A 26,102-nucleotide genomic window follows, 5' to 3' on the forward strand; every position below is an offset into this window, starting at 1 on the left:
AGGCTCTGGAGTGGCATCATGAGGTCTCTGCAGTGCTTTGGATGCCAAAGGCAGTTTTCTTGGTGCCCCATAGCTGTGACTGTTTCTCACAGTAGAGGAAACAGTTGTTCCTAATAGCATTTTACAGTGTAAGGCTTAAATGTGTCAGCTGCAGTGGTCTCAGGAAGTGAGAACACAGCAAAGAATAAATGTAGTAGATGTGAGGTCAGCACCCTTGAAGCTGAACTCCCTAATGCACATGAGGCTGATTTAGACTCTTTGCTGTACTCCTGAACAGGTCTCGCTGCTGTTCAGACACCATACCTACCCTGCCTACATAGATCAAAGGGGCTTTTTACAAGTTAGGAGCTAAAAGCACAGAATTAAAACATGCTACAAAGGAAACTGCTCTTCTAGCATGCCTCTGGTCTAAGGATCATAATGTGCTTTACAAACACCACTTCCATTCCACTAAAGTCCCTGTCAAATGAAAACTATTACCTTTATCTTAGACATGGATGGGCAGAAAAATAATTTGTTCAACTCTCAAGTCAACCATAGAGCCTGGCCCAGGATTTAGTTAACTTTAGTTCAGGCATTTGTAATTAGGTTTATATATTCCATTTCCTCTATGAAAAATAATGAACCTAAACAATAATCCCGACTGGACCGTTTACAGTTCTCTTCAGCAAGGACACAGGCTTCATTCTGGCTACTTCATTTACATGCTTGTGCTGGTACACGTTGACAACATGGTTTTACTTTAAACAGCCACAACTTGGTATTGGGAAGTCCTGTGTTGCGATTTCCATATCCAGTATGCTTAGCTTATAAATAAGTGTTTCCAAGGGCCAGCCCAGCAAACATTCACAGACTTAGAGAAGCTCTCACATCCCAAAATAAAGGTCCAGACTTACCGTCAGGTGAGAACTGATCCCTGTCAAACATGGTGATGCACAGGACGTCCTGGTACAGGTCCTTAATGAAGAACTGGCAGTTAAAGTTCCATTTGGGGTTCAAAGTGTCCTGCAGCGTCCGAGTGGTATAGCTTTGAGACCCCATGCTGATCTCACAATATGGATTGCTCTTCCCTGAATAAAGAACAAGCAGTGAAATGCTGTTCCCTGCACAGATCTCGCAATGAAGTGCTAGGAAACGGGCGTGCCAGACCTCTGCTCAGCCCCTTCTGTTCTTCAGCTGACTCTCCGAACCAGAGTTCCTTCCCCAGATCCCGGCTTTACACCAGCTGCCAGCTCAAGACAAAAGCCTTTCCCAGCTTGAACAGCTACTTGCCATACAGAAAGCCTGGATCATACAACAACTCTGTGGAACAGTGCAGAGATGTTCCCCTCACTGCACCTTTGAGAGCCACCTAAAGGCTAATTCATTCAGAGGCAGCAATTGAAATCTGCACTGGCCCCTGACTCCTTGAATTCTTAGCCCTTCTGTCTGAATGGGGGGGGGGAGGAAGGGTCCATCCCTAGGTCATTACCGTTGGGTTTACAGGCTTTTAGTTCTGTTGCTTCAATCACGTGCACCATCAAGCGTCCTATTCCAGAGGTCTTCTGGGAGCGGGCTGGAAAAGGAGACGTCTGAATTAATAAAACGGGTTTGAGTCTAAAACTAAAGCCAGTAATGACAGTAAGTTCATTTGTCCAATGTGGAACAGGCAGTGTAGTCAGGTGTGTAGGGGCCACACAACAGCCCTGACTTGCCTCAAGCCGAGCCTGGCTCAGCCAGGAGGGGGCCTTCTGCTCAAACAGCCTTCTGACTATGGCTTACTGCCATATCCTCAAGAAAAGGCTGTCACATGCCTGCAGGCAGCAGACCTCCGCATGTGCCACACTGAGTACCTTGATACGCCTTCTCCCGCTTCTTTTTCTCCGTCTCAATGTAATGCTCCGATGCAGCTTTGATTTTCTGGACCCAGGCGGTCCTGCAAAGATTAAGCCCTGCAGAATTACTTTGGAGCCACAAAACTTGCAGTTAGTTCAATGCCACTTAACCAACCTCTGTTTCTAATTCAAGACTCACATCACCCTTTCTTTCTGAGTCACCCTTAGGGCTCCTTAACCATTAGGCTCCCATCCTCATCTCCTCACTGACATCCAATCCCACAAGGCTCTGGCTTCTCTGTGAATCACTTCTGTAAGGGCCTTTCTCCCCTTCTGTAGGGCTGATCGCTCCCCAGTAGACGAGGCCATTGGGAGCTGGGTGAAAGTGGTGGGGTGGCAGTCTTTGGAGTAGGGGGATGCCTACCACCTTTTCCTACCACAGGAAAAGATTCAAGTAATGATCTACTTGCCCCACTCATGGGGCAGTCTCCCAACCCCCACACCCCATTCTGCATGCCTGCCCTGCCCCTGGCATGTAGCTGGATTAGGGCTACGTGGGGTGAACTTCACGCAGTCTGAGAACATTTCAAACCATTTCATGGAGAAAAACATTTTACTTATACACTGTTCATTGCATTTGTGTAGAAAGAGTCTGTTCTATTTAAATCTGCTTGCTCCTCAGAGGATGAATATGTTTTGTAACACGTTGGTGTGATCAGACGGGAGGAATCAGGAATAGGACACACACTAAAAAAGAAGGCTGGCATATGTGGGTGGTCTATACATGAGTCTCACACCCCACTACTAACAGTACATCATGAGGTTAGAAGAAAAGTTAGGCCATGCCAGAATCAGGGTTACCTGCACCACTCTAATATAACTGGTGCATGATTAAATCTTGCTCTGAAGACAGAAAGATGCTTTTCCTTGGGTTTTCTATGGTGCTTCTTGCTCTGGCATCTACTTGCTTCAAAAGCATTAAGTAATCTATCTTCACAACCCCCAAGGGAGCCTGCAGGGGTATTACCTTAGGTGTACAGGGAGCTGAGGCACAGAGATTATGGCAAAATGTTTCTGTGCCCAATTTGAGACATTTGGGATCTGATTTTTCAGGGTACTTTGCATCATATCACCCTTTCTGTGTTCAAAGCTCAGCTCCCAGTGTTGTCAGGAGCAGATGAGTGTGTGCAGCACTTCTGCGAATCATCCTGTAGGATCTTGTGTGTGGGACAGAGAAAATAAGGAACATGTGGTTGGTCACTCTGTGGGGAAAGTGACTGAAGTGACATGCCCAGCACCACATATAAACTCTCCAGTAAGGGCAGAGCTGGAAGCTTGTTCTTCACAGCAGCATTAAACTACCTTAACCATGGGAACGTCCTGTAATCCTGTTCATCATTTATTATACACTTGCTGCATTCTGCAACATATGGGGCTGCGTCCTACAGACATTGGAACACAGACCTGGAAGGGATCCAGGGTCAGTAAATTCAGGTCCATACAAAGAGCACCTCCTACAACAACCTCCTTTACTGCACAAGCCCGATACATCCTAAAGCAAGTCCCATCCTGGTCTCCACACAAAACAGGCACTCAGTGGGCACAGACAGACATAAACTGTTCTACGAATGTCAATGACTGGGAGCCGGCTCACAACTGTTCCACACACGTTCGAAGTAGAAAAGCCACCTTTTAGGCATTGCAGTGCTGTTGAACCATCCCCAGGGGGTGGTAGTGAACACTCACCCCAGAATGCCTTGCCTGGCAGGTGCTCCGAGTTTCCCCAGAACTCCCTGACAGGGGGAGGATGACCCGGATTAGCTGGACCGTGGTCAGCGCAGGCAGTAAATGTTTGGGCAGTAGAGTTCTGGCTGTGTGCCAGAGCAGCCAGGTTGCCCTGTGGGGGATGGGGAGGGTGGGGAAGAGGTGAGGAGCAAGGCAGTGTGGGATGCCTGGAGGACTGACCAGACATTAGTCACAGAAAGCTCAGTGTCTGCACATAAGACTGAATTGGGTCACAGAGGACTGGTTCAAAATAACTCCTGGTTGTCCAGGTATGCCTTTGAAACATTCCAGGAAGTTTAAACCGTTCAAAACTGGTCTAGACATGTAAGACTTGAACCACATTTGAAATGGTCTAAGTGTTACATCTGTCTGCACCCGATGTCATTACAGGCTGCATCATCAAGGGTTCACACAAGGTTTTGGGAAATGAAGGTTTAAGGCTGCACAAACACCTTTCAGGATGGCACTTTTAAGCTTCTGAGTATCTTTGATTTTGCTTCAATAATGTTCTTTTAACAATACTTTCCGTGTGCTTCCCTGTGATTTTAAATGATCAAACTGAAAAATTTGAGAAATTCTATCATGTGGCAGCCTATTAGATGCATGCAGATCTCAGCCAATGAAGTAACTGTATGAGGGTCACAGAGTCAGATGAGAAAGGCAGAAGGAAGGACTGTGATCTTCTTGTCCGAGTCCTTATATAACTCATGCCTTGGGCTCTCTCTGAATTGTCATCCTCCATGTGGACCAGAAATAGAGGTGATGAGACATACTTTGTCAATGGCTGCTATAGATAACAGACCTGATGCCAGAAACCTGAAGAAAAGCATCTTGCATTTGAAAGCTTGTCTAACTCTACCCCAGCTATGCAATTGGTCCAATAAAAGAGATCACCCTAAGAAATCCTTGTCTCGTAGATAACAGCAGCAGAGGAATAGTTAAACAGTTCCAGTTCCACTTATGGAGGGGAGCATATTTGGTGGAACATAGTTTTCAAATGACTCAATCCTGATTTACACCAGTTTAATGAGGAAAATCAGACTAGAGCCCTGACAGCTGAGAAAATTATTAACAACTCTATTGTACGGTTTCAGGACAGAATGAAATTCTGCTCTTTACAGACAAATCCATCTAGCTCTAGACAGATTCACGTCTGTGCCAGGTCCAACACAAAACTCCCTGCAGGTTAAATCCAATGTCAGTTCCAGTCAGTGGAATGGACCTGTGGGTCTGAAGCCAGTTCCACAGGTACAGTCACATTCCTGTGCAAGCCTGTTACCGCTCTGCTGCCCTGAGGAGACGCAGAGACCCACTGGAATGTCCATTCTGAAGGATTTCCTTCCAGTGGGTAGGCCCTAAAAGTGAAATCTTAGGGCACAGACAGAAGTGACAAATTTTCCCTCGATCTTGCCCCAGAAAGCAATCTACAGTTGTGACTAAACACAAGTGCACAGCTGCAGACCACTTTAAAAGGGCCTAATACCACAAAAATCTGAACCCCCATTGCAGGAGGGTTCATATGAACACGCTCCAAAACGGAGTGTCTGTGGAGCTCCCACACTGTCACTGCTCAGAATGAGAGGGCGGAAAGGGAGTGGTGGGAGTTTGGTCTGGGGTCTTTTCAGCAGGTGCCATCTTGTTCTTGGAGTTCCCCACCTGCCCCACCCTCCAGCGCCAGCTGGAGAAATCCAGGATTTTCTTGGATCCCCAAGAACAAGCTCCCTCTGCTCCCTTCCCCCCACCATTCTGAAAACAGTTTCTGGGCTGGGAGAGGGAGTGGCATGGCTACGGAGACCGGGCTGCAGGCTCGCAGCAAGCAGCTGGAATCCCCAGCTCCTGGACCCAACAGCAGACTCTGTTGGGTCCAGGGGACTGTTACAACTCATAGCGCTTACTGCAAAGTGCTATGAGTTGCAACAGGGAGTTGTTCTTCTGTCTGTGCCCTTAGAGCACCATTTCCTGGACTTACCTCTCATTAATGTTGTCTGTTTTTAGTGTGTATACTCTGTCGATGTGGGATATGTGGAAAACAGGTTCATCACTGGAAGGGTCAGTTGGCAATTTCACAAGGACTTCGTTAAGGAAAACAGGCTGAAAGAAAGGCAGGAAAAGTAAATCTCACCACAGTGATGTCACCAGGATAAGCCCAACCCAAGCTATGATGTTTAAATACACTTGCTTCTCCCAGAAGAAAACAACAGTGCTTCACCGCACACAAGATTAACAGTGAGGTCACTATTTAAAGCCTTGAGAAAAATCTTTCTAGGATAAAGAATCTGTAAGGTAGAGGAATAAAAACCTACACTGGCCATCTATGAAAACAGACTTATGAAAGGGGCAAAATTGTGTGTGCCAGGTGTCACTGTGAAGTCATGTGAATTTCAAGTTAGGCTTCCAAGTCAGTATTTAGGCAAGTCCCGTTCTCTTCAAAATCAGGTGAGATTTTTAGGACTCTCACAGTGAAATCAGGAGCCTCCTTGAAGGCCCATCTTGACCACTGAGCACCATCTAGTAACTATTGGTATTGCTGTCCTTTCAACATGAAGGGGAAGGAGGACTTCACCAACAGAAGTGGCAAGGGGGAGGAGGGGGCTGTTCTCTTTGTGGTGCTCACATTACATGAATGAAGTTCTGCGGCCCACTGACAACACACCTCAGGCATAAAAGATAAGTGACAGTCTGTGCTGGATAACAACTATGATTTATATCGAGAGATCAGGTCCCACGTTTTAAACACTGCTGACTGGCTTGTAATTCACTCACCATCTTGTACATTTTGAACTGAGAGTTGGATTTGGGGCTGAAGAGTTTATCTGACCCCGAGGAAACAAACTGCTTGACCATGTAGGTTAGAAGGAGGAAGTCGTTGAAGAGGAAGCCATACAGCTCCTTGCTGCTCTTTGCCTTGTAGAGCTTGCCGCTGTGCAGGAGCTTTCGTGGGCCCAGGCAGTTTGTGAGGGAGTTGAAAATCGGTTGCTAAGAGGAACAGACTCAGTAAGTTAAGTGGCAGCAGCACTGAGGAATTATGTGCATTAGTTCCCACTTTGTCTTCACAGCGACTACAATTAACACTACTCCCATGCTTACTGCTTGCAAGAGTCCTGTACATTTCCACCAATGGCTAATGTCACATCTAGCAAGGCTGAATGAAGGTCAGACTTCTTTAATTTGGAGCAGTTTCAACCTTTCCCGATGGAAACCTTTAGTTTAAGGCTGGAAAGCCACAGACACGTCTGATTGAGTTACTAGCCAGTGTGTTTCCTGGAAACTGTCATTCTGTGCTCCAGAAAGTCGGCTTAAAAGCAATCTCTAGATCTCCAAAGGGATTTAGGTGCCTACTTCCTATTTACCATTGAGATCTGGTCCTGCACCCTTATGGTGTGATGTGAAGAAAAACCTCATAGCAACACCTGCCTCAGCCTGCAGCCAGCACGAGCAAAATTTCTGAACATAGCAAAGTGTTTCTGTTCACTGTTAAGTGAGTGTTAGCTCAGGAGCTTAATGGAACTCATTTAAAATGTCAGCAATTTCCCGCATGCAGACATATGAAACCAATCAGACGCAAGAGATCTGCCCGACTGGATGAGAGGCACCTCCCTTTGGGACTACTAGGGGTCAAGGGGTGGCACTTGGGGAACAGATCCTAGGTGGTAGAGCACTAACCTCTATATTCTTCTGGCCTCTGAGTAAATGACGTTCCAAAGGCTGTAAGGACCAGCTCTACACACCCACCCACCCACTGTCCTCCCCACTGAGCCACCCTTACCTCAGCAAGTCCTTCACATTGCACGTGCGACTGTATCCACTCCAGTCTGTCGGAGTTCTCTTTCTCACGCACCCCTTCATTCACTTGAGAGCACAGCTCCTCAGCACGCTCCAGGGCCAGTTTCAGGTTGCTGTGATCGGGATGGTTTTCGGGGGTGTTCTCCAGAATCTGGGTGAGAAGAAGTAGAGATAGAGCACAAGTGAGAACAGTGTCATGCATACTCCACTTAGAGAGAAAACCCTCGTTACGGACAAGGCTTTCTCTGTACTTTGAGGCAGAAAACTCAGGATGTCACTACTCACACTCTTGATGAGCAGGGGGTAGCGGGTTATTCTCTGCATGGGTTTCAGAAGGAAGCTGGACAGTGGCATCCCTTTACAGCGAGGGTCCGAGGCTAGTTTCTACGGTGTAACCCAGAGATGTAACAGTGAGGTTGCATTGTGGATCAACGCATAAACAGAAACATTTGCACTGCTGCACTGAATGGCAACCAGTGGAGCAGAGTTTTCTATCAAGGTGAAGAACCACAGACCATTTCATTTAGAGAAAACAGGAGGGAATGGTAAAGCCGACATTCGACTGAAAGATGCTGGCATGGTAGGCCAAGAAGGCCATAAATAACCACCACAACACCAGAATCTTGTCATAAAAAGCTGTTTCCACTTTTCTTTTACTTAACACAGGGGTCTCTACATTTACAAGAAAGCTGAACGTTCATGGCATCAGTTCTGGCATTCTTCCCCAGAGCGCTGTGGAAGCAGCTCCTCCCTCTCATTTGAGGAGCACACCCACTTCCCGGTGACCCGTTTCCTTCTCATGGCGGTCTCACCCAATCCAACACAGCACAACCTAGCGACAGCTCGGTGCGGCCTATTCACGGATTTTACAGGCTACATGGGGGGTTTATGACAAGGATTGCATCCTCAATCAATACACTGGCCTCTCTGTGTTTATGACAAGTCTTGCATCCTCAATCAATACACTGGCCTCTCTTGGTAGAATGCACTTGAAAAAAGGGCAGACGGAGGTACTGAAGCTTTATAACTGCAGCAAAGATGCTGGAGGAATTTGAAGCCATGAAATGGAAAACACCAATACGGAATAAAAGACCATGCTGTGCTGTGACTGCAAAGTGTGTACCCTGAGTGTCAGCACCAGCGGCATGTCAGACACAAGAGGACTCCTCAAATGAAAGGAGAGGAGGATCTGTGGGCTTGACTGGTTGCTAGTATGGGCCAGAAAGGAAATTTTTCCCTTTTGTGACTGCTATTGGCTTCTGGGGTTTTCAGCTTCCTCTGAATCACTGGGACACTGGCCACAACTAATACTGTGGGGTTTTGGCAGTGGAGTGCTGATGTCGCTGCCAGTACTTAGAAAACTCAGAGGTTGCCGGCTACTGGATCTTGCTATTCCTCTCATGGTCCTACCAACACTAGATCTGGGGTCAGGGATTTCCCCTTCTGTCAGACTGGCCAGGACAGTGGGGAGTTCTTCTGTAGTATGAAGCACGGCCCTTCCTTAGGGTCTTCTGAGCATATATTAACCAATTACTTCTCTGTGATTGCTAGTGGCTTTCCCTGCTGTGTCCTCCTTTCCCCTGCTTTTCCCTGTAGCGTGTGGGTGGTGTCAGTGTTATGAGCATTGTGTCTTGCAGGGTCTGAAGAAGTGCCTTGATGGATTTTTTGGGTAACTGGTTGCCTGTGAATGCAGGACGCTGGACTCGGTGGCCCAGGAGGCCCCTTCCAGGCCTGTGTCCTTATGTATACAGGTGAGCTTCTGGAGTGCTGTGTTTTCTGGTCATTCAGACAATGGTAGGCCCTCCTTTTGAAAGGGTCCTGCCATGAAATGAAAGGATGCCTGAGTTGAGAGGAAAGTTAGCAAATAGGATACCTTTAAAAAGTCTTTGAACTCCGTATCTTCATCTGTCCTCTGTTGCAGCAATGTTGCTCCACTGAGCTGACAGCTACAGAACCTAATGTAGGCTTGCATGTGAGAGAGTTCAGCTGGTAGGATGTCCCCAATCATCTGCACAGGCATTTTTTCTCCTCCTGTCTTCTTACGCACACGCAGGGCTCTGGATGGGGGACAACATGGCAGCCTGACTCAGCTGGCCATCCTGCAGTGGGCTCACCCAGGGGCCTCTGCAGTCCCACCCTCATGAAAATGGAATCCCACCACATCACTGAGTTTGTACAGGGAGAAACCTTCTCTTGCAGCACAGGAAGGGGCTGCGATGTCCCAACACCTAAAGAAATGCTGGCGCTGCCTGCTGCACCGACAGATGCACTGCACAGGAAGAGAGAGCTATGAACACATCAGAAACACTGGAAATGCTTCAAGGCTTCCATCTCCCTCCAGCCATTCCTGTCTGAATAGCATCCTCCTGCTTTATACAGATATACCAACAGGTTTGTCACAGCAAAAGCACTCTTTCTTTGGGAGACGCTTTGAATGCCCTTAGCTGCTCTGAATTCACGTCCTACAGGATTAGTGAATGGGAAGTAATCAGCAAGAGCAGAAACGCTTACCATCAAATCGATTTCTAGGGAGCAGAACGGGAGGATAAATTATGGGGAAAATGTGTGAGCGAGCGAGCTAGTATGCAGGAAGCACAAAGCTGGCAGTACTCACTTCAATAGCTTTGTATTCGACATGATGAGCTCCTTCCAGTTAACAAAGATCAGTCCCATTTCTCCTTCCGTGAGACAGCCTGATTCAGCCATGGGTTTCTGGAAAACCTACAGTCAAACAATAGGCAAGTGAGCAGCTTCAAATACAAAGAGAGCAGTACACGGCCAGTGCCTTTTCCGTTTCTAAATTATTAATGGTTTAGCAGCTACATGAGAGCACTCAGTACTCTGAGGTATCCATTCATGTGCTTTAATTGCACTGGACTTGCCTTGCAGGTTGACTTCAAAATGGAGAGAAATCAGCAATTTAGAATCCAGGGATGCTCAAACACTACTTGTTTTATTTACTCATGTGCCTCACGCCTGCAACCATTTAAATCGGGTGTTTAATTCATGGCCCCTCCAGATGTGCAGGTAAAGGCATGATGGGGTCTGATGCAAGATCCACATAACTGTACTTCCTGCCATGTCACACAAGCATGGCAGGAGGTGTGACTGTGGGATCAAGCATCAGATACCATCATGCCTTATAGTTGGTGCAGGAGGTAGCCTGGGATGCCTCTGCACCAGCAAGTAGCAAGCTCCTGCTGCTGGGAGCCCCCTGGCTGATGGGACTTCCAGCCACAGGAGCATACTACGTGCCCCAGTGGCTGGGAGCCCTGTCAGCTGATCTGGGCTCCTAGCCATGGGATTGCACCATGAGCCTCAGGGCTCCCAGCCTCAGGAGTACATGGGGTTCCCAGCCACAGGAGTGCACCATCAGCTGTGAACTTCCAACCTTGGGGGTGCATGGTGCTGGGAACACTAGCAGCTGATCCAGGCTCCTAGTCATGGTGGGTCACATGGCCACACGTTCAATTAATGGCATGATTGAAACCAGCCACAAAGGTATTACATATTTTTGTGGAACGACTTTGTGGCTTAGTCCTTGTTTTATGATGCCATTCATTGCTTTAATGAGTGGCTGGGTTACAATTTGAGACATGATCTTTAAGTGCAATGTGTGGCAGGGACTCAAGTGTTTAAGTAGGATGCAGGGCAATACCTCCTTTCAGGAGCTTCAGCTCAACACCAATGCTCATTCCCAGAGAGCAGCTCCCCTAGTTGGAGAGTCTGACTGGTTAGCTCAAGCTGTAGAAACTCTTGCTTTTATATCTGGAAGGTCCTAGTGTAACCAATGGTTAAGATGCGCCAGTAGGGTGGTGGCTAATACAAATCCACGTCTGGCGAGATACAGTCAGTTTAGAGAAGACTGATGGGTGGTCCAAGGATGTTATTACGCTGCAGCTCACATTCTAACCCAGAATTGTCTCTAAACCCCTCTATTGTTAGGGCAAGCTGTCCTAGCTTCCTCATTGTAAGGTGGAGGCAATCCTTCCCTTTCCCTTGCTGATCAGGGTGTATGTGAGGCCTGGTAAATGTAAAGCACTTTGAGATGACAGGTGATGCAAGTGCTAAATATTAACCCAGAGGGGACTTGAAGGGAAAAGTATGAAAGAACCTAAGAGGTGCCAGACTGGGTCAGACCAATGGTCCATTGTAAATAGCCCAGTAAAACGTCTTCAACAGTAGCAGAAGTGGATGCTATTAGAGAGAGAGCACTGAATCGGGTATCTCTCGAGTGATCTATCCCCTATTTAATACCCTCTGTGGCATCCGCCATCATTGGTTTAGAGATGCCAGAGGAAACATCTCCAACCATTCTGTTCAATAGCCATTGATACATCTATTATACATGAATTTATACAGTCCATTTTTGAACCTGGCTATGCTAACTGCCTCCACCACCTCCTGTGCTAATGAATCCTACAAGTTAACTACGAGTTGCCTTAAAAAGTACTTTCTCTTGTTAGTTTTATACTTGTCACCTACTAATTTCAGTGGGTGCCCCCTAGTTCTAGTATTCTGGAACTTGATGAACAACAGTTCTCTTCATGATTTTGGACCCAGACCCTTCATGATTTTACAGACCTCTCGTATCTCCCCTCATCTTTCTCCTTTCCAAACTGAAAAGTCCTAGCCTTTTTAGTCTCTAGTCATCAGTGAGAGAAAAGCATGACCTGAGAAAAAAAAATGAAATATCTTTTTGCATTGGTTACCACAGTGGAAGTCCTGCCAGAGGAAAAGTGGTATTTTCTAGGGGAGGAAGATAAGTACTGAAATAGCAAAGTTATCCCAGAGCAAGCAACAGAATAACTGGTGTCAGTGACATTTGATAAGGCATCAGGGATGGAGTGGCCTCAACCCAGCACTCTATAAAGGTGGCGACAAAGGAGACCTTCAGGCAGTGTTATTTAGAAGATCATTATAGGCAATGAATGTCTTGGTGACAGACAGCAGCAATTCAATCAAACAGGACTGATATGACAGACTTGGCAGCTTCACTTTAGATTACATGGCAATTCTCAATAATTGAAGAGTTTAGTGTCATGAGAAAATGAATTCTGCAATGATATTACTGATAATATCTGAGCCTGGCCTACTTTTAAACATGCACAGATTTACCTCCATATGGTAAATAACCCTTCCGTAACTCAGTTATGCATCAAATGTTCTGGAAGAAGGGTCTGGCAGATGAAGTTTGTTTTGTGATTTTCCCAAACCATATTTTGTTCCAAGTCAGTCTCACCTCTAAGACCAGCTGAAGATCATCCATGTATCGCTCTTCTGTCTGGATGAACTCATGGATGTAGCCCTGTCTTTTCCTTTCCATTGGCTGCATAGTGTCAAGGCTTTGGAGATCAGCACACCCTACAAGAAAGAAAGAAACAAACACGTTAGGTCCAACTACAGTTATACGACCCGATCAATTAAATGAAACTACATCATGTATGGTAGCTGAGGATCCAATCTCTAAAATCTATGAAATGTTTTTTCCAAGTATTTATTCTTTGTTTGACCAAATATCTGATCATTCTCACTTGAGTGGTGTCACCTCCCTTCTCAGCAACATATATAGTATGGTATTGCATGATACAGGTCACCCTTCTTTGTACAGCATTACTCATTTTATTTTTGGAGGTTGAACCAGATGACCCTTGGAGGTCCCTTCCAACCCAATGATTCCCTGAATGCAGACTGTGGTCATTACGGCTTGATTTTCAAATGTGCTCAGTTCCCAGAATGCCAGTTGGAGTCAGAAGCAACTTCAGGTGATAACACACTCTTAAAATAAAATAAGGTACTCTTAAAATGATGGTACTTTTGCTGAAATAGTGACTGCCCTATATTAACTGAAACCTGAGCTATTCTCCTGTATTTAAAATAGGAAATACCATATTTACTCAAATATGAGATGAGGTTTTTTCCCCTCAACTGGCACGGGGAAAAAAGCCCATCATCTTATAATCACATACAAGGAAATCTCATTGAATACACTGTTTATCCAAACTAATCAACTCCCCTGGCAAAGATCCTCATTGATGGACAGGAGCTGGAGAGCGTTGGACACTTTGCAGCCATCTCTCAAAGAAGGCCAACGTCGACAAGGAGATCCGTATAGGATCTGATGTGCCGGCTCTGCCTTCAGAAGACTGTATCATCATGTGTTCAATGATCATGACATCAGGACTTGAGCAAAGCTCCTATTATATAAGGCTGTGGTAACCTCAACTCTTTTTTAAGGCTGTGAAGCTTGGGTGACCTACAGGGACCACCTGAAAAGCCTGGAACACCTTCACCAGTGCTACCTGTGGAAGATCCTTTGCGGGAGGGTCATTGCAAAATGCCAGCGTCCTCACCGATGCTAATACCACCAGTATGGGAGCACTGATTATTCAACATCAACTCCGGTGGACAGGGCATTGTGAGTGCATGCCTGATGTACGTTTACCAGAACACCTACTAATACTCCCAACTCAGCCAAGGACAAAGGACATGCAGGGGCCAGAGGAAACACTTCAAAGACACCCTCAAGGCGAACATAAAGAAGTTTGGCATTGACATCACCAATTGGGAAAAACTAACCCAGGACAGGGCTTCATGCTGACAACTTGTGAAAGAAGGTACATCTTACTTTGAGGAAAACCGTCTTGCCCTGGACACAGAAATATGACAGAAACGGAAGGAAAGGAAACAAGACCGTGAAATCCACAGTCCGATCCTCCCTTTAACCACCACCTGTGGAGACTGCCAGAGAGTCTGTGGCTCTAGGACCGGCCTTCTTAGCCATCAATGGACTCATTTGCTACCCTTTACTTGACCTGCGGCAGTGATTATCCTTGACCATGAGGGATTGCTGATGATGACAACAACAAGGAGAGCTCACTAAACACACTGTCTATCATTAAACTGCCAAAAGCAACATGTGGTCAGCAATGGAAACCAACTATGAAGCTGACTAAAAGCAGCCAACACTGAGCACGACTATAAAACACATGACCCACATTGGGCAAACATGCTGAGGAGAACTGTTTATAAGTTTGGGGCTTTTTGTCCTTACAAAACAACCCCCAAAACACACAGGTAGGTGTTCCCTCCCCAGGGAACTGGCACTGGGCCTGGAGGTACTGCAATACTAGGTCAGCACCAGAAGGGCCAGAGCCAGCCCTGACACCTCCATGGTGCTATGGTTGATCTTAGCCAAAAGGCCAAGATAGGAACCTCCAAAGATAGGTTAGTGCAAGTAATCTGAATTAGATATATGGTAGTGCCCATTAAGCACAGTCCCTCTCAATGATGACTATTTTACAAGTCACGATGAGCTACTACATTTCTTACATTTTTACTTCTTCACTCCCCCAGCTGGGCTGCACGTTTCTTTCCTCTTTCCAATGATGCCTATTTTTTCACCAGCCTTAAACGCCTGGCAAACATCACCAAACAGGGCCCCAAACAGCTCACCAAGAATCCCCGTCAGTCTGTGGCATATGATTAGCATGGCCCCACTCTTCATGAGGTTGAAACAAGACCAGGGTGCCCTGTGCCTTATCTGCATATACATTTTTAGAGGATCCCAGGACTCATGACAAGAACACCCAGTTCGTTGTGAGTAGGGGGCTAATTAGCACGTGGCTCCTTTGTTGGGAGCACGCGTGCACACACGCACACAGAGCAGTGCTGAGCTGTGGGGTCACCCTGGCTTGTCATGATGTTGACTCTGGTGGGACCCAGTCCAATGAACTATACAGAAGTCACAAGCCTTCTTGTCGTACAAGCCTTCTTAGCCGCCAACAGACTCATCTGCTTCCAGCAGAGATGAGAGGCCCTTTAAGACGATTACTGGTTTTGGGCATTGGTTGGCTCCTTTCCACGTTTGAGAAGAGCTGCAGGAGCCCAGTGATAGCAATGAAAAAAACAACAGGCTTGGGGGAAGGAGGAGGACAAGTCTGATGTATTATCCATGTGAAAAGATGGGATCTTAAAAGTTCTGTTTCTGCTATTTATATAAAAAATATTTTAGCTAAAGAAGTTTTCAACCATTTTCATATTGCAGACTCCATCTTCACAGCTTGTCTCACAGACCTGCCACAATCATACAACAGATCCATGACAAGAATATTTACTTGCATGAAAAAAGCACTAGGAGAACGGCAAATCTGTAGCTTCCTTCAATACCCAGGAACAGAGAAGGGCCAGGATTATGACCTGCCAGCTCTTTACACACTTCAAAAAACAAGGAAGTGCTTCATGGCCTCTGCTTTGGTAACTCATCTCTTAGATTATTAAACTGAAATTAAAGTTTAAAAATCAAATGTGCCATTTACTTTTGTGCTGTTTCCTTTATGGATTTTTCTTAGCTCAGGCAACTTGATTAGAAAAGCTACATGCAAGTGAAGTATTAATATAATTAATAGCATTGCCAATTCATACTGTATTTGGTATTTTTATGAAATTGTGAGAATCATTTTCCACTATAAAAGTTTTTAGTCTTTCTGGTTGTAGACAGAAGTTGAAAAAGGCAAATCCTAAAGGCACAAATACTGAAAGCACAAATCTAAAGCTGAAAGATACATAACAAAATAATGCTTTTTAAGATGACCTTATGATTTGGGAGGCCTAGCCTGATTTTTTAATGCTTGGGGTTGGCAATATAGTTCTTGTTTCTTTAAACATTTATGTATATGCTTCACCAGGGTAGGGCTGAAGGCTTTCACGGTAGTTTGAATAAGTAAAATTATGCATGTGTTTGCAGGTTCATAGATTCAGCCCATGTCACTGCTAGCTCTCTTGCACTATATGCTGCAATGTGTTGCAGAAACTGAAGAAAAATATAGTTGTTTTAAGCAGGGTGGATTTGATTTAAATTAAATTGACTTAAATCACTGGTCAGGAAGCCTTGAATTAATCACTGTTTTCTGCAAAAAGTGCATTCTGTTTTATTTAACCTTATGCGGTGGCGAGAGACCCCCACAGGCCTCAGAAATGCCGGGGGCAAAACCCGGCATTCCTGAAAGGGAAAGGAGAGCCACCTGCACCTGGGGATACTCACCTCCTGAGCGGGTGGGGGTGGAACAGGAGCTGTGTTTTGCCGGCTCTTCAAGTGTCTGCTTCCTGGGCAGGTTGGCAGCAGCTGGAGTCGCCACTGCGGGCAATTTTTAAACCCCGCTGGAAGCCGGCAGAGGGGCGGAAGCCAGCTGGGAGCACGCTGGATGGAGAGAGGCTCCGTGCGCTGGCAACAGTGGCTCCGCAGACACTGCCTCGTGGCAGAGGAGCGGGAGCAGTGGCTGGCACTAAGGTGGGGGACAAGCAGTTCCCAGTCCCTCAGCAATAAGGAGATCCAAGCAGGCACTCCTCTCGGGGAGGACGCCTGGCACTGCTGGCGAGGGCCCCGAGGCTAAGGTCTGAAGCTCTAGGTGTAATATTCATCTGGGTATCAGACTGGATTATTATAGTCAACACCGCACCCCACTGTCAAGGGGGCTGACAGATTGTTGGGATGAAGACCAGAATACCCAAGTGGTTGGTGAGTGGACGGGGTGTAGGGGAGGTGCAGCCCCGAGGAACACTGCAGCGCACCCATGAGTACGCCTGTCTCTGGGGAAGAAAACACCACAGAACCCCTCTTACATATACCATCAAGTCGTGGCAGATGAGTTGCGGGGGACCCCGGCCGTGGGGCGGAGCCATATTCATGATGCCGACTCGGAGTGCGACACCTTAGCACATATTATTCACACCTCAGACATAGATGTAGGTTTCATTATTAGAAGGTACACTATACATTTTAAAGCCGTGACTTAATTTGGTATTTTTTCAGATTAAATTTGCAGCTACATCAGAGAACTAAATTATGATTCGGTTGTTTTATTTACTAAAGGTAATTGAAGCAGATACTTGTAAAGTCATTGGGAGGTGAACTATTTCCAATTTACTAGATTAATCATGGATATATGGGAGATATTTTTGCCACACTGTATTAGGTGGACAACAACAACCATCACCACCACCAACAGGCATTGTTTTAACTAAAACAAACGTATGTATTTTGGCTATTTTTCTTCAACAACAAACATGTATATTTACAAACATATTTTATTTTAACAAAACAACCACAGGTATTTTTGCATTTTTAACTATTTCAGTTATAAATGTGAAATGTGTTTGTAACAAAAATTAAATAGATTATTTCAGCCAGGTCAACACAAGAAACTTAAAATACTTGCAGAGAGACAACAGGGCTGATGGGTAGGTAATCAGGTCTGTTATCTCCCATCTTCATATACTGCTGTTAACAAGGATGTTATCTCTGGAGACACAAATCCACAGTTTGAGAACTGAAACTCAGCAATCACAGAGATGCTTAATGGGATCTTCTGGACTGAGCACCGAGTCTCACTGGGTAGAGTGGTTTTCTTTAATCTTTACTAATCTATAGAGGAGCACCTGGGAACCCCCTAAGGTTGGACCTCTAATATAGTCCATGGCCTGTTGTGACCTATTTATAAAACTTTTCTAAAAGGTTATATACTATTTGAAACAATACATTCATGTAATTAGAAGTTATAATCCCTATTCCGTGACGATATCTTTGAGCTTTAACATATCATAAATTAAAACCATCTTTATATAGTTTTTTTTTAAAGCATCTTAACAAAAACTAAAAAAGATTAAATAAAAAAAAATCTGATTAAAAAAATCTAATTTTTTGGATTTAAAAAAAAAATCATCGATTTTTATCTACCCTGGTTTTAAAGAAACTCTCAAGTGAATATATTATTTTAAAAGATCATGGAAATACTTCTGTCAAAAATAGTGTTACAAGTATGGCTTCTTTTTGAACAGCAGACAAACTGGACAAAAGCTAAAATCCTTTAGTAGGGTTGGAGTGTTGCTGTAGCTGTGATGGTCCAAGAAATAGTTGAGAAGCAAGATTTTTTTTTTATGCTGTCTTTTATTGGATCAACTGTACAGTTGGGAGAGATGTTAGACAAGCTTTTGGGCACAAAGCACCTTTCCATTAGGTTGGTCATTGCTAGAGGAACTTCAAAGCCAGTTTTTGAAATGGCAGTTTGACAAAGGGAATAAGAATGACTTGGACTTCATAGACATTAGGGGCTGGAAGGGACCTCATGAGGTCATTGAGTCCAGCTTCCCTGCCAGAAGCAGGAAGTCTGTTGGGATCAAACAATCCCAGCAAGATAAATATACAAATATCTTTTAAATGAATCAAGTAGGTGCTTGCACCACCTCAGGGGGAGTCTCTTCCAGACCCTGGACACCCAGACTGTAAAGCAGTTTTTCCTTAGGTCCAGTCTAAACTGGCCTTCCAGGAGTTTGTGGCTGTTAGACCTTGTTATCCCTTGAGGAGCCCTGGTGAACAACTCTTCTCCCAGTTCCTGATGCATCCCCCTTATATACTTCTTGACTACCACCAAGTCACTCCTGAGCCTTCACTTCTCCGGCTGAAGAGTCCTGTATCCCTCAGCCTCTCCTTGTAAGGCTTGCTCTCTTGGCCTTTGATCACGTGGGTGGCTCTCCTTTGGACTCTCTCAAGCTTATCCACGTTCCTCCTGAAGAGGGGGGCCCAAACCTGGACGCAGAACTCCAGCTGTGGCCCCACTAAGGCCAAGTAGAGTGGGAGGATGACAACCCAGATTTTGCTTGAGATGCATCAGTGGATGCATAACAGGGTTTGGTTTGCCTTGCCAGCCACGGCATTGCATTGGTGGCTCATGTTCATCTTGTGGTCAATCAAGACCCTCAAGTCTCTTTAGGCCGTGGTGCTAGCGAGTGAAGCACTGCCAAGCCTATACGTATAATGCTGGTTTTTCCTCCCTAGGTGGAGCACCCTGCACTTCTCTACGTTGAATGCCATCAGGTTTTGGTCTGCCCACCTTGCGAGCATATCCAGGTTGGCCTGTATCCCCAGCCTGTCTTCCAGTGTGACCACCTTCCCCCAGAGCTGAGTGTCATTTGTGAACTTTGCTAGTCCGCATCATACACCCGAATCCACATCGTTAATGATTACTGATGAAGATGTTGAAAGATTTCACACTCTGGAAAAGATTTTAGATATTAATAACATGCCCTTTTCCCATTGAGTGCCTGGGCACCTTTACACGTGCTCTGAAGGTGAAGGGGTGCTTTAATTAGAGCAGCTCTCGGGATCCGCTCTAATTAAAGTGCCCACAGCATCTCAGGTATTCAGCATCCAACACTTCAAAACAGCAGCAGGGTTGTTTTAACTAAAGCTCGTTCAACAAGCTTTAGTTAATGTACTCTTGCCTCCAGTTTGAAGTGCAGGGACAGTGAATACACGAGATGCTGAGGCTGCTGGAGCATGCCGATTAGCACGCTCCAGCAGACTCAATGGATCTAGTCTGCTCTGATGCACCGTAATTACAGCGCGTCGGAGCGGATGTCCCACATGTCAACAGACACCCCCTATTTCTGTTTGTTTTGCTCTTTTCATCAGAGTCTTTTCCAGGATCAGTACTGGACACAGTATTTCACATGGGGGTAGATCACTGACAACAAACTAGAATGTATTAGCTTCGCCCTTTTCCTGAATATACTAACTACCAGGAGCGTGTTCCGTTTACAGGAACAATTACCTGCAGGGCAGCTGATGTACAGTAAAACTCTTGCCTTTTTGCCTTGCAGTAAACTATCTTTATGCCCAAGTCCTGATAGATTGTAGAGTCAGGTCTTTTTTGGCTCCTTAAAAGTTTAATTTTGTTGAATTATATACGCAAATAAGATAGCGTTATTTAAAAATGTAACTTAAAACATGACTCAGCAGTGCCCTCTCTGAACATCACAGGCTTGTATACTTCTTGGATGTGGATTGCTTTGTAGAAGGAGCATACTTTGACAGGAGAGGAATCCATGTCAGAGAGAGAATTGCCAATTTGTGGCACGTGGTGATGTTCACAGGATATAAAACCCTTTGCAGCAAAATATAGTGGAAGACAGGGGAGACATCCAGACTCTGACACTGGGTTCAGTTCTATTTTGTTCCCTCGGTCCTACCACTTGAATTCTAATCTTTCTGACAAACCCCTGGAAACTGCGATTAGTACTTGCAGCTGCAGGCGAGTCGAGATGCCAAGCTTTCAGTGTGTAGGCATCAATTTTACTTTAGCTGCTCTCCAGGTAACCATCAGGCCAGAATTAGAAGGGAAGAGGAAACAAACTCAGATGGAAGGATTTTTAGAAGGTTTGATCCCTTGAACCTACTGTGGTCATAAATGAACTGCTGTTTACCCACCTGACATTTGACCTGAGCCCTGGTGGTTCACTCCAGAGGGCTCTCACACTAGCAGTGCTTTACTCGTCGTGTGTCTGAATTGGTCTCGAACAAGTGTAATTCTCTCTCCATTACAGGTTTCCTCCTCTTGGCAAGTGCAGTCCCAATTACTGCCATCTTAGCTCAGTTTGCTCATAACCACCACTCACTGTCACTCCAAACACTTGCCTTCAGTGTTGTACGTGCTATTCACCAAAAGCTAGAAACAGCTTTGGAAGGAAAATATGTAGTTTTTGCTTTGCAAAAGAAATAGATACAGCTTAAAAAGAGATGCACCTTGGTGTTTTCAGATGTAACACGCATTTGAAAATGCAATTCCTGTGATTGGCTATTGCCTTCAACTTGTAGTTAGATTTTAAATGTTATGGGATAGGGAATATCTCGTATTCTTCGGACTAATTTTTGATTTTGGGGAGATGCATCCCAGAATAGGAAACTACAAAGTAAAAATTTCCTGAACGGACACTCATGCAACTAGCGAGGTGTCCAATACGTACCCCAGAGATCAATACTGAGGTCTGGATCAGTGGATACTCTTAGCTGTATCAAGACTCAGTGATGGTTATGCACGTTACTAGAAAATAAGACTGCAGTTACAGAAAGATAAAGATCTAGAATGGCTGAGTGGTAAATAGTGACCTTATTCTGGACATGAACTTTATCTTCCCTTCAGAAAGTTTAGCAATCTTTTTTATAGTCATGCCCAGATTAGAGTAATTTCTACTTATTTATAAGGCATCCAGTAAATAAGCAACAGTAAGAAAATGTTGATTCTGTTACAGCAGCCTCAATTCAAATTTGCCTCATTAAGTATTTACTTCCCAAGTCAGTAAGTCTTGAAAATAAAGTCAAGCAGGATCCAATGGTACTGGAAACATGATTTTTTTAAGTGAAGCAATACCTTTACTGGGGCCAACTTTACAGTGTAACCAACCCCTTTCCCAACTCTAAGGTTGCTCCAATAAAAGATATTTCCTTCACAAGCCTTGCTTCTCACATATTCCCTGGACCATCACAGCTCCAGTAACACATGACAACTACAGCATAGTGCTGGAATCTGGAATATACATTTAAGAGGTTATAAATAGGAAATCCTATTTTCAGAGTTCAGATTACAGGGGAACTCAGGGGCACTGGACACTCCCCCCCCACCATAAGAGACAAGAGTCTCCCTGTAAGTTTTGAAAATCATAACTTGGGGGGGCTCTGATTTTATTAGGGCATCATGATGGGCAGCCCAATTTTTTTTTTTTTTTTTTGTGGACCACCCCCACCAAGAGTCAAAGTGTAATTCGAACCCTGCCTACTTTTAAGCATTTTTAAAAATAATCTTTCTCCTCCAAATATACATGAACAAGGAATATTGTATTTTACTAACACTGCGACTAATCCTGCAGATACTATGAAGTACATTTCCTAGTGAAAAGATTTAATAGATTCATAGACATTAGGGCTGGAAGGGACCTCGCAAAATCATCTGGTCCAGCCCCCTGCCCAAAGTGCAGGAAGTCAGCTGGGGTCAGATGAACCCAGCAAGATAAACATTCAAACGCAACTTGAACGTGTCCAGAGCAGGCACTTACTCTCCCAGAAGTGGTGCATTTCAGACTCTGGAGACTCGGACAGTAAAGTTCTTCCTTACGTCCAGTCTAAAATGGTCTTCCAGCAGTTTGTGACCATCAGACCTTATTATTCCTTGCGGAGCCCTGATGAACAGGCTCTCTCCCAGATCCTGATGTACACCTCTAATATACTTATAGGCTGCCACCAAGTCACCCCTGAGCCTGCGCTTTTCCAAGCTGAGAGTCCTGTGACTCTCAGCCTCTCCTCATAAGGCCTACTTTCTTGACTTCTGATCATGCGTGTGGCTCTCCTCTAGACTCTCGAGCTTCTCCACATCTAATTTAAAAGAATTGGATGCAGCACTCCAGCTGTGGCCTCACCAAGGCCAAATAAAGGGGGAGAACGACATCTTGGGTCTTGTTTGTGATGCATCGGTAGATGCAAGCCAGGGTTTAATTTGCTTTGCCGGCTGCAGCATCACACTGGGGGCTCATATTCATTTTGTGGTCAATCATGACCCCAAGTCTCTTTCGGACGCAACGCTAGTGAGTGAAGCACTGTGCCAAGCCTATAGGTATGATGCGAGCTTTCTCCCAAGGTGGAGCACCTTGCATTTCTCTAAGTTGAAGGTCATCAGGTTTATATCTGCCCACCTTGCAAGCCTGTCCAGGTCAGCCTGAATCCCCAGCCTATCCTCCAGTGTAACCGTGCTTCCCTATAGTTTGGTATGATCCGTGAACTTCGCTAGTCCACTTCCGACACCCGAATCCAGATCGTTAATGAATATATTAAAGAGTGCTGGTCTGAGTACTGAACCCTGAGGGACACCAGCGGTCACCATGCGCCGTGCTGACTCGGTTTTGATGACTGTCACTCTTTAGGTCCAACCACGGAGCCAGTTCCCCAGCCATCAGACCGTAAGGTTGTCGAGGCCGCAGTTCCCCAGTTATGCTATGAGGACATCATGGGAGACCAAGTCAAAGGCTTTTTTTAAGTCCAAGTAAATGACGTCAACCTCTGCCTCCTTCTCCAGGTGATGGGTCACCTGGTCACAGAAGGGTGGTCCAGCACGACCTACCCGTAACAGAGCCATGTTCGCTGTCTGTCAGATTTCCTATACTGAAGTAGAGTTGAGTGCTTGGAGAGTAAAAGCACATTGCAAGTAACAGACAAAGAGAAGGATGACCCTTCGGAGGTCAGAGAAAAATGATGGACGGGACAGCGTGAGGTTATTCGATCCCACCTCTTGCTCAAGGCAGGATCAATCCTGTTCAGACTCTCTCACACTTACATTTATATAATCTACACGTAACAACTTCTACTGAAGAGATTCCACAACCTCCGTCTGTCCCAGCGCTTAACCGCTTTCTGAATGAACCCAGACTTAACCACCCTCTCCTCATCCGTCGCGTTTTCTAGACTTCTAATCCTTTCTGCTGCTTTGCTTCGGATTCTTTCCAACTCATCTACTCTAATTTCCTAAAAAGCCCCTGTGCAGCCCTCCTGATGTCAGGCTTATTGGCATAGCTGGGGCAAGGCCCTTAGGAACACACTCAGCTGACAATTTAAGACCAAACTTTGCTGATCAAGGGCAGAACCAGGGGGGCGGGGGGCAGTGCTGCAGCTGCACCCCACCTCTGGCTGCAATGTGTATGCACAGTGGGCTCTATAAGCTCACTAATGATTGGTGTCTGGTGACACTACTTTTGCAGGGCTCCAGAGCCCATGGGTTGAATGCTGCTGCAAATCCTTTCCCCCGTTCTCTCCCTCTCAGCTGAAATTCAGTGGCAGGGGAAAGGAGGGGATGAGTGGCAGAAGCGCTCACGCACTGGGGTCTCAAGCCACCCAAAAGTGCAGGCTCCAGCCAGAGCTGGCATCAATAAGCTGGCGAGCTCCGAGCAGGAATCTGCACTGACCAGGAGGCAAGCTCAGGAGCTTGCTGCCCACGTGCCTTGCAGCCTAAGGGAATTGTGGCCACAACCCCTCACCCTGCCTCTGATCAGGTAATACAGTTCATGCTCCCTGCATTTAGAATAGGAAGACATGATCCCATTTTCAGAGGGAGACAAAATACTGGTTTCTAAGTCCTAGCAAGCTAGTGAACGGAAAATGACTGGGTTACTTAAACAAACAAAAACACCACACGTACACGCTGGAGCCTTTTACGTGTCCCTTTAATAAAATGCATTTGCATAGTTATCTTACAAGTTTATTAAAAAACAAAAGCTGAACAAGTACCTCATGCTAAGCACAGCCTGCATTTGCATTGTCTTTACATTTATCCCCAAACATTAATACTATAGCTTGAAAAAAACAACAAGAAGGTACTTTAAGGCAACACACACCATTATGTAACAGCTGAATAGTTCCTTACACTGAAGCAGCGGTATGTTGTAGTCGCACGCAGCATCACCGAAGGCAAGGGTTTGTCAGCATTCCCATGACAGACACTTATTTACAGGTGTTTGCAACTTGACCAAAAATCACTCTGGGATACAATTTGACAAAGCCTTGAGCTAGGGGTAATTATACACTCAATGCTAGAGGTATTAATTACTAGATTGGTTTAAAATGGAACTGTGCATCTTTTCTGCTCCTAGCTGTAATTATCTGATGACATTTAGCATTTCTGTAGTGCTACATGTGCCTTACAAAGGCTCCAAACCAGTAACTATTTGGACCCCCTGGATCTATGTTAGGCTGTGCGGCTGCAGAGGCTCTTTCTTTGAGGACCTGACTGCAGGACTGGGAACTTAGCTTTTAAAGCAAAGGTTTGCCAGCTGCTAATCCACAAAGCAAACAAGGCAATCTGAGAACATGGAACTGTTCCAGTACCGGTACTGTGCTAATACGGTAATATGCATGTCCCTGGTCTCAGATCTCTCTTCAGAGGTTTTGTATTTCATATGCTGCCCTGGTGAGGCTTCTAATCAAAGCCAGCCTCTTCTGCAGCAAGAGGGAGCGAGCCTTCCAAAATACCTGCCGTAACACTATGGAACCACAGGCACGTCAACAGGTTTTAAGTGTGGAAACTGAAAAACGAGAGCAAGGAAGTTTTCATTTAAAATTAAACCTGTTTTTTGACTCCACTGGTCTCAGCTATGCTCCTGCATTGACACAGAAGGTCCTTGTAAAACATGTCTCAAACACTGTCTTCCAACTCTGTTTTTTCAATAATCCAAAACGTATAAAAAGCCTCCTGCACCAACGTGTGACCGGAGCGCACAGCTTTCTGATGCACTGTGTCTGAACTGCAAAAACCTCTTTGCTTTAGAAGATAAATAGTGCATGGCAGGGACATCTCTATCTTTACAGTGCAGAACAAATGGCGGAGATTCAAAGTAATACTGAACCAGCTAAGTGTAGGGGGAAAGCCTGCAAAGGTTTCTCTCTCAACTTAGTTCTAACACTTGCAAGTTGAAATTGAATGAAGCGATGCTTATATTCAACCCTGGGTTACTTGTGTAAAAGCATATATGCTGCTTTCCCTAATCTCCAGTAGCAGCTGTGCATAAATGGGCAAAACGTTATTAAAATCCTCTAATACTGTTTCCTAAACCATCCATAATGTGTGCATGTGTGTCTTTTCAGAGATCTATCAGGAACTTGGCATTCAAGATAAAAATGTTGGATATTTAGGAAACCAGATTTGGCTCAAATTCTGTTGCTTAATAGCATCATGAATTCTGACGTTTTAAATGGGAGAGTTGACAAAGACACATGCATATTAGACTACTCTAAGTGTCTGTTGCACTCCAGGAGGACACTTCAGCCTATACTAAACAGGTTTTCCAAATCAGAAATTAGCACATTTTAATAGAAACATCCTCAGCTAAAAAGCAGATTTCAGCAGG

At 45.2% G+C, this 26,102-nt stretch overlaps 2 protein-coding genes across 11 annotated transcripts in view; one reads left to right on the plus strand and one right to left on the minus strand.

Annotated features, from left to right (window-relative positions):
- Positions 1 to 16,420, plus strand: part of FAM228B (family with sequence similarity 228 member B) — a 41,428-nt gene extending 25,008 nt beyond the window's left edge. For both annotated transcript variants that reach the window (XM_025208601.1, XM_025208603.1), the window contains one exon: positions 15,430 to 16,420. In XM_025208601.1, coding sequence (XP_025064386.1) covers positions 15,430 to 15,486 — 57 coding nt within the window. In that variant the 3' untranslated portion in view covers positions 15,487 to 16,420. The remainder of the gene's footprint in view (positions 1 to 15,429) is intronic.
- The window catches only part of ITSN2 (intersectin 2), a 127,840-nt gene that overhangs the window by 2,413 nt on the left and 99,325 nt on the right, over positions 1 to 26,102 (minus strand). For 8 of the 9 annotated variants that reach the window (XM_025208592.1, XM_025208593.1, XM_025208590.1 and 5 more), the window contains 10 exons: positions 12,625 to 12,746; positions 9,997 to 10,103; positions 9,256 to 9,439; positions 7,668 to 7,766; positions 7,366 to 7,533; positions 6,363 to 6,575; positions 5,569 to 5,690; positions 1,833 to 1,915; positions 1,472 to 1,555; positions 897 to 1,070 (listed from right to left, as the gene is read on the minus strand). In XM_025208592.1, coding sequence (XP_025064377.1) covers positions 897 to 1,070; positions 1,472 to 1,555; positions 1,833 to 1,915; positions 5,569 to 5,690; positions 6,363 to 6,575; positions 7,366 to 7,533; positions 7,668 to 7,766; positions 9,256 to 9,439; positions 9,997 to 10,103; positions 12,625 to 12,746 — 1,356 coding nt within the window. Of the gene's footprint in view, positions 1 to 896; positions 1,071 to 1,471; positions 1,556 to 1,694; positions 1,916 to 5,568; positions 5,691 to 6,362; positions 6,576 to 7,365; positions 7,534 to 7,667; positions 7,767 to 9,255; positions 9,440 to 9,996; positions 10,104 to 12,624; positions 12,747 to 26,102 lie in introns of those variants that run through there. The other variant, XR_003094959.1, reaches the window with a different exon arrangement.

The sequence above is a fragment of the Alligator sinensis genome, unplaced genomic scaffold, assembly GCF_000455745.1.
Source record: "Alligator sinensis unplaced genomic scaffold, ASM45574v1 scaffold300_1, whole genome shotgun sequence".
Taxonomy (NCBI): Eukaryota; Metazoa; Chordata; order Crocodylia; family Alligatoridae; genus Alligator; species Alligator sinensis.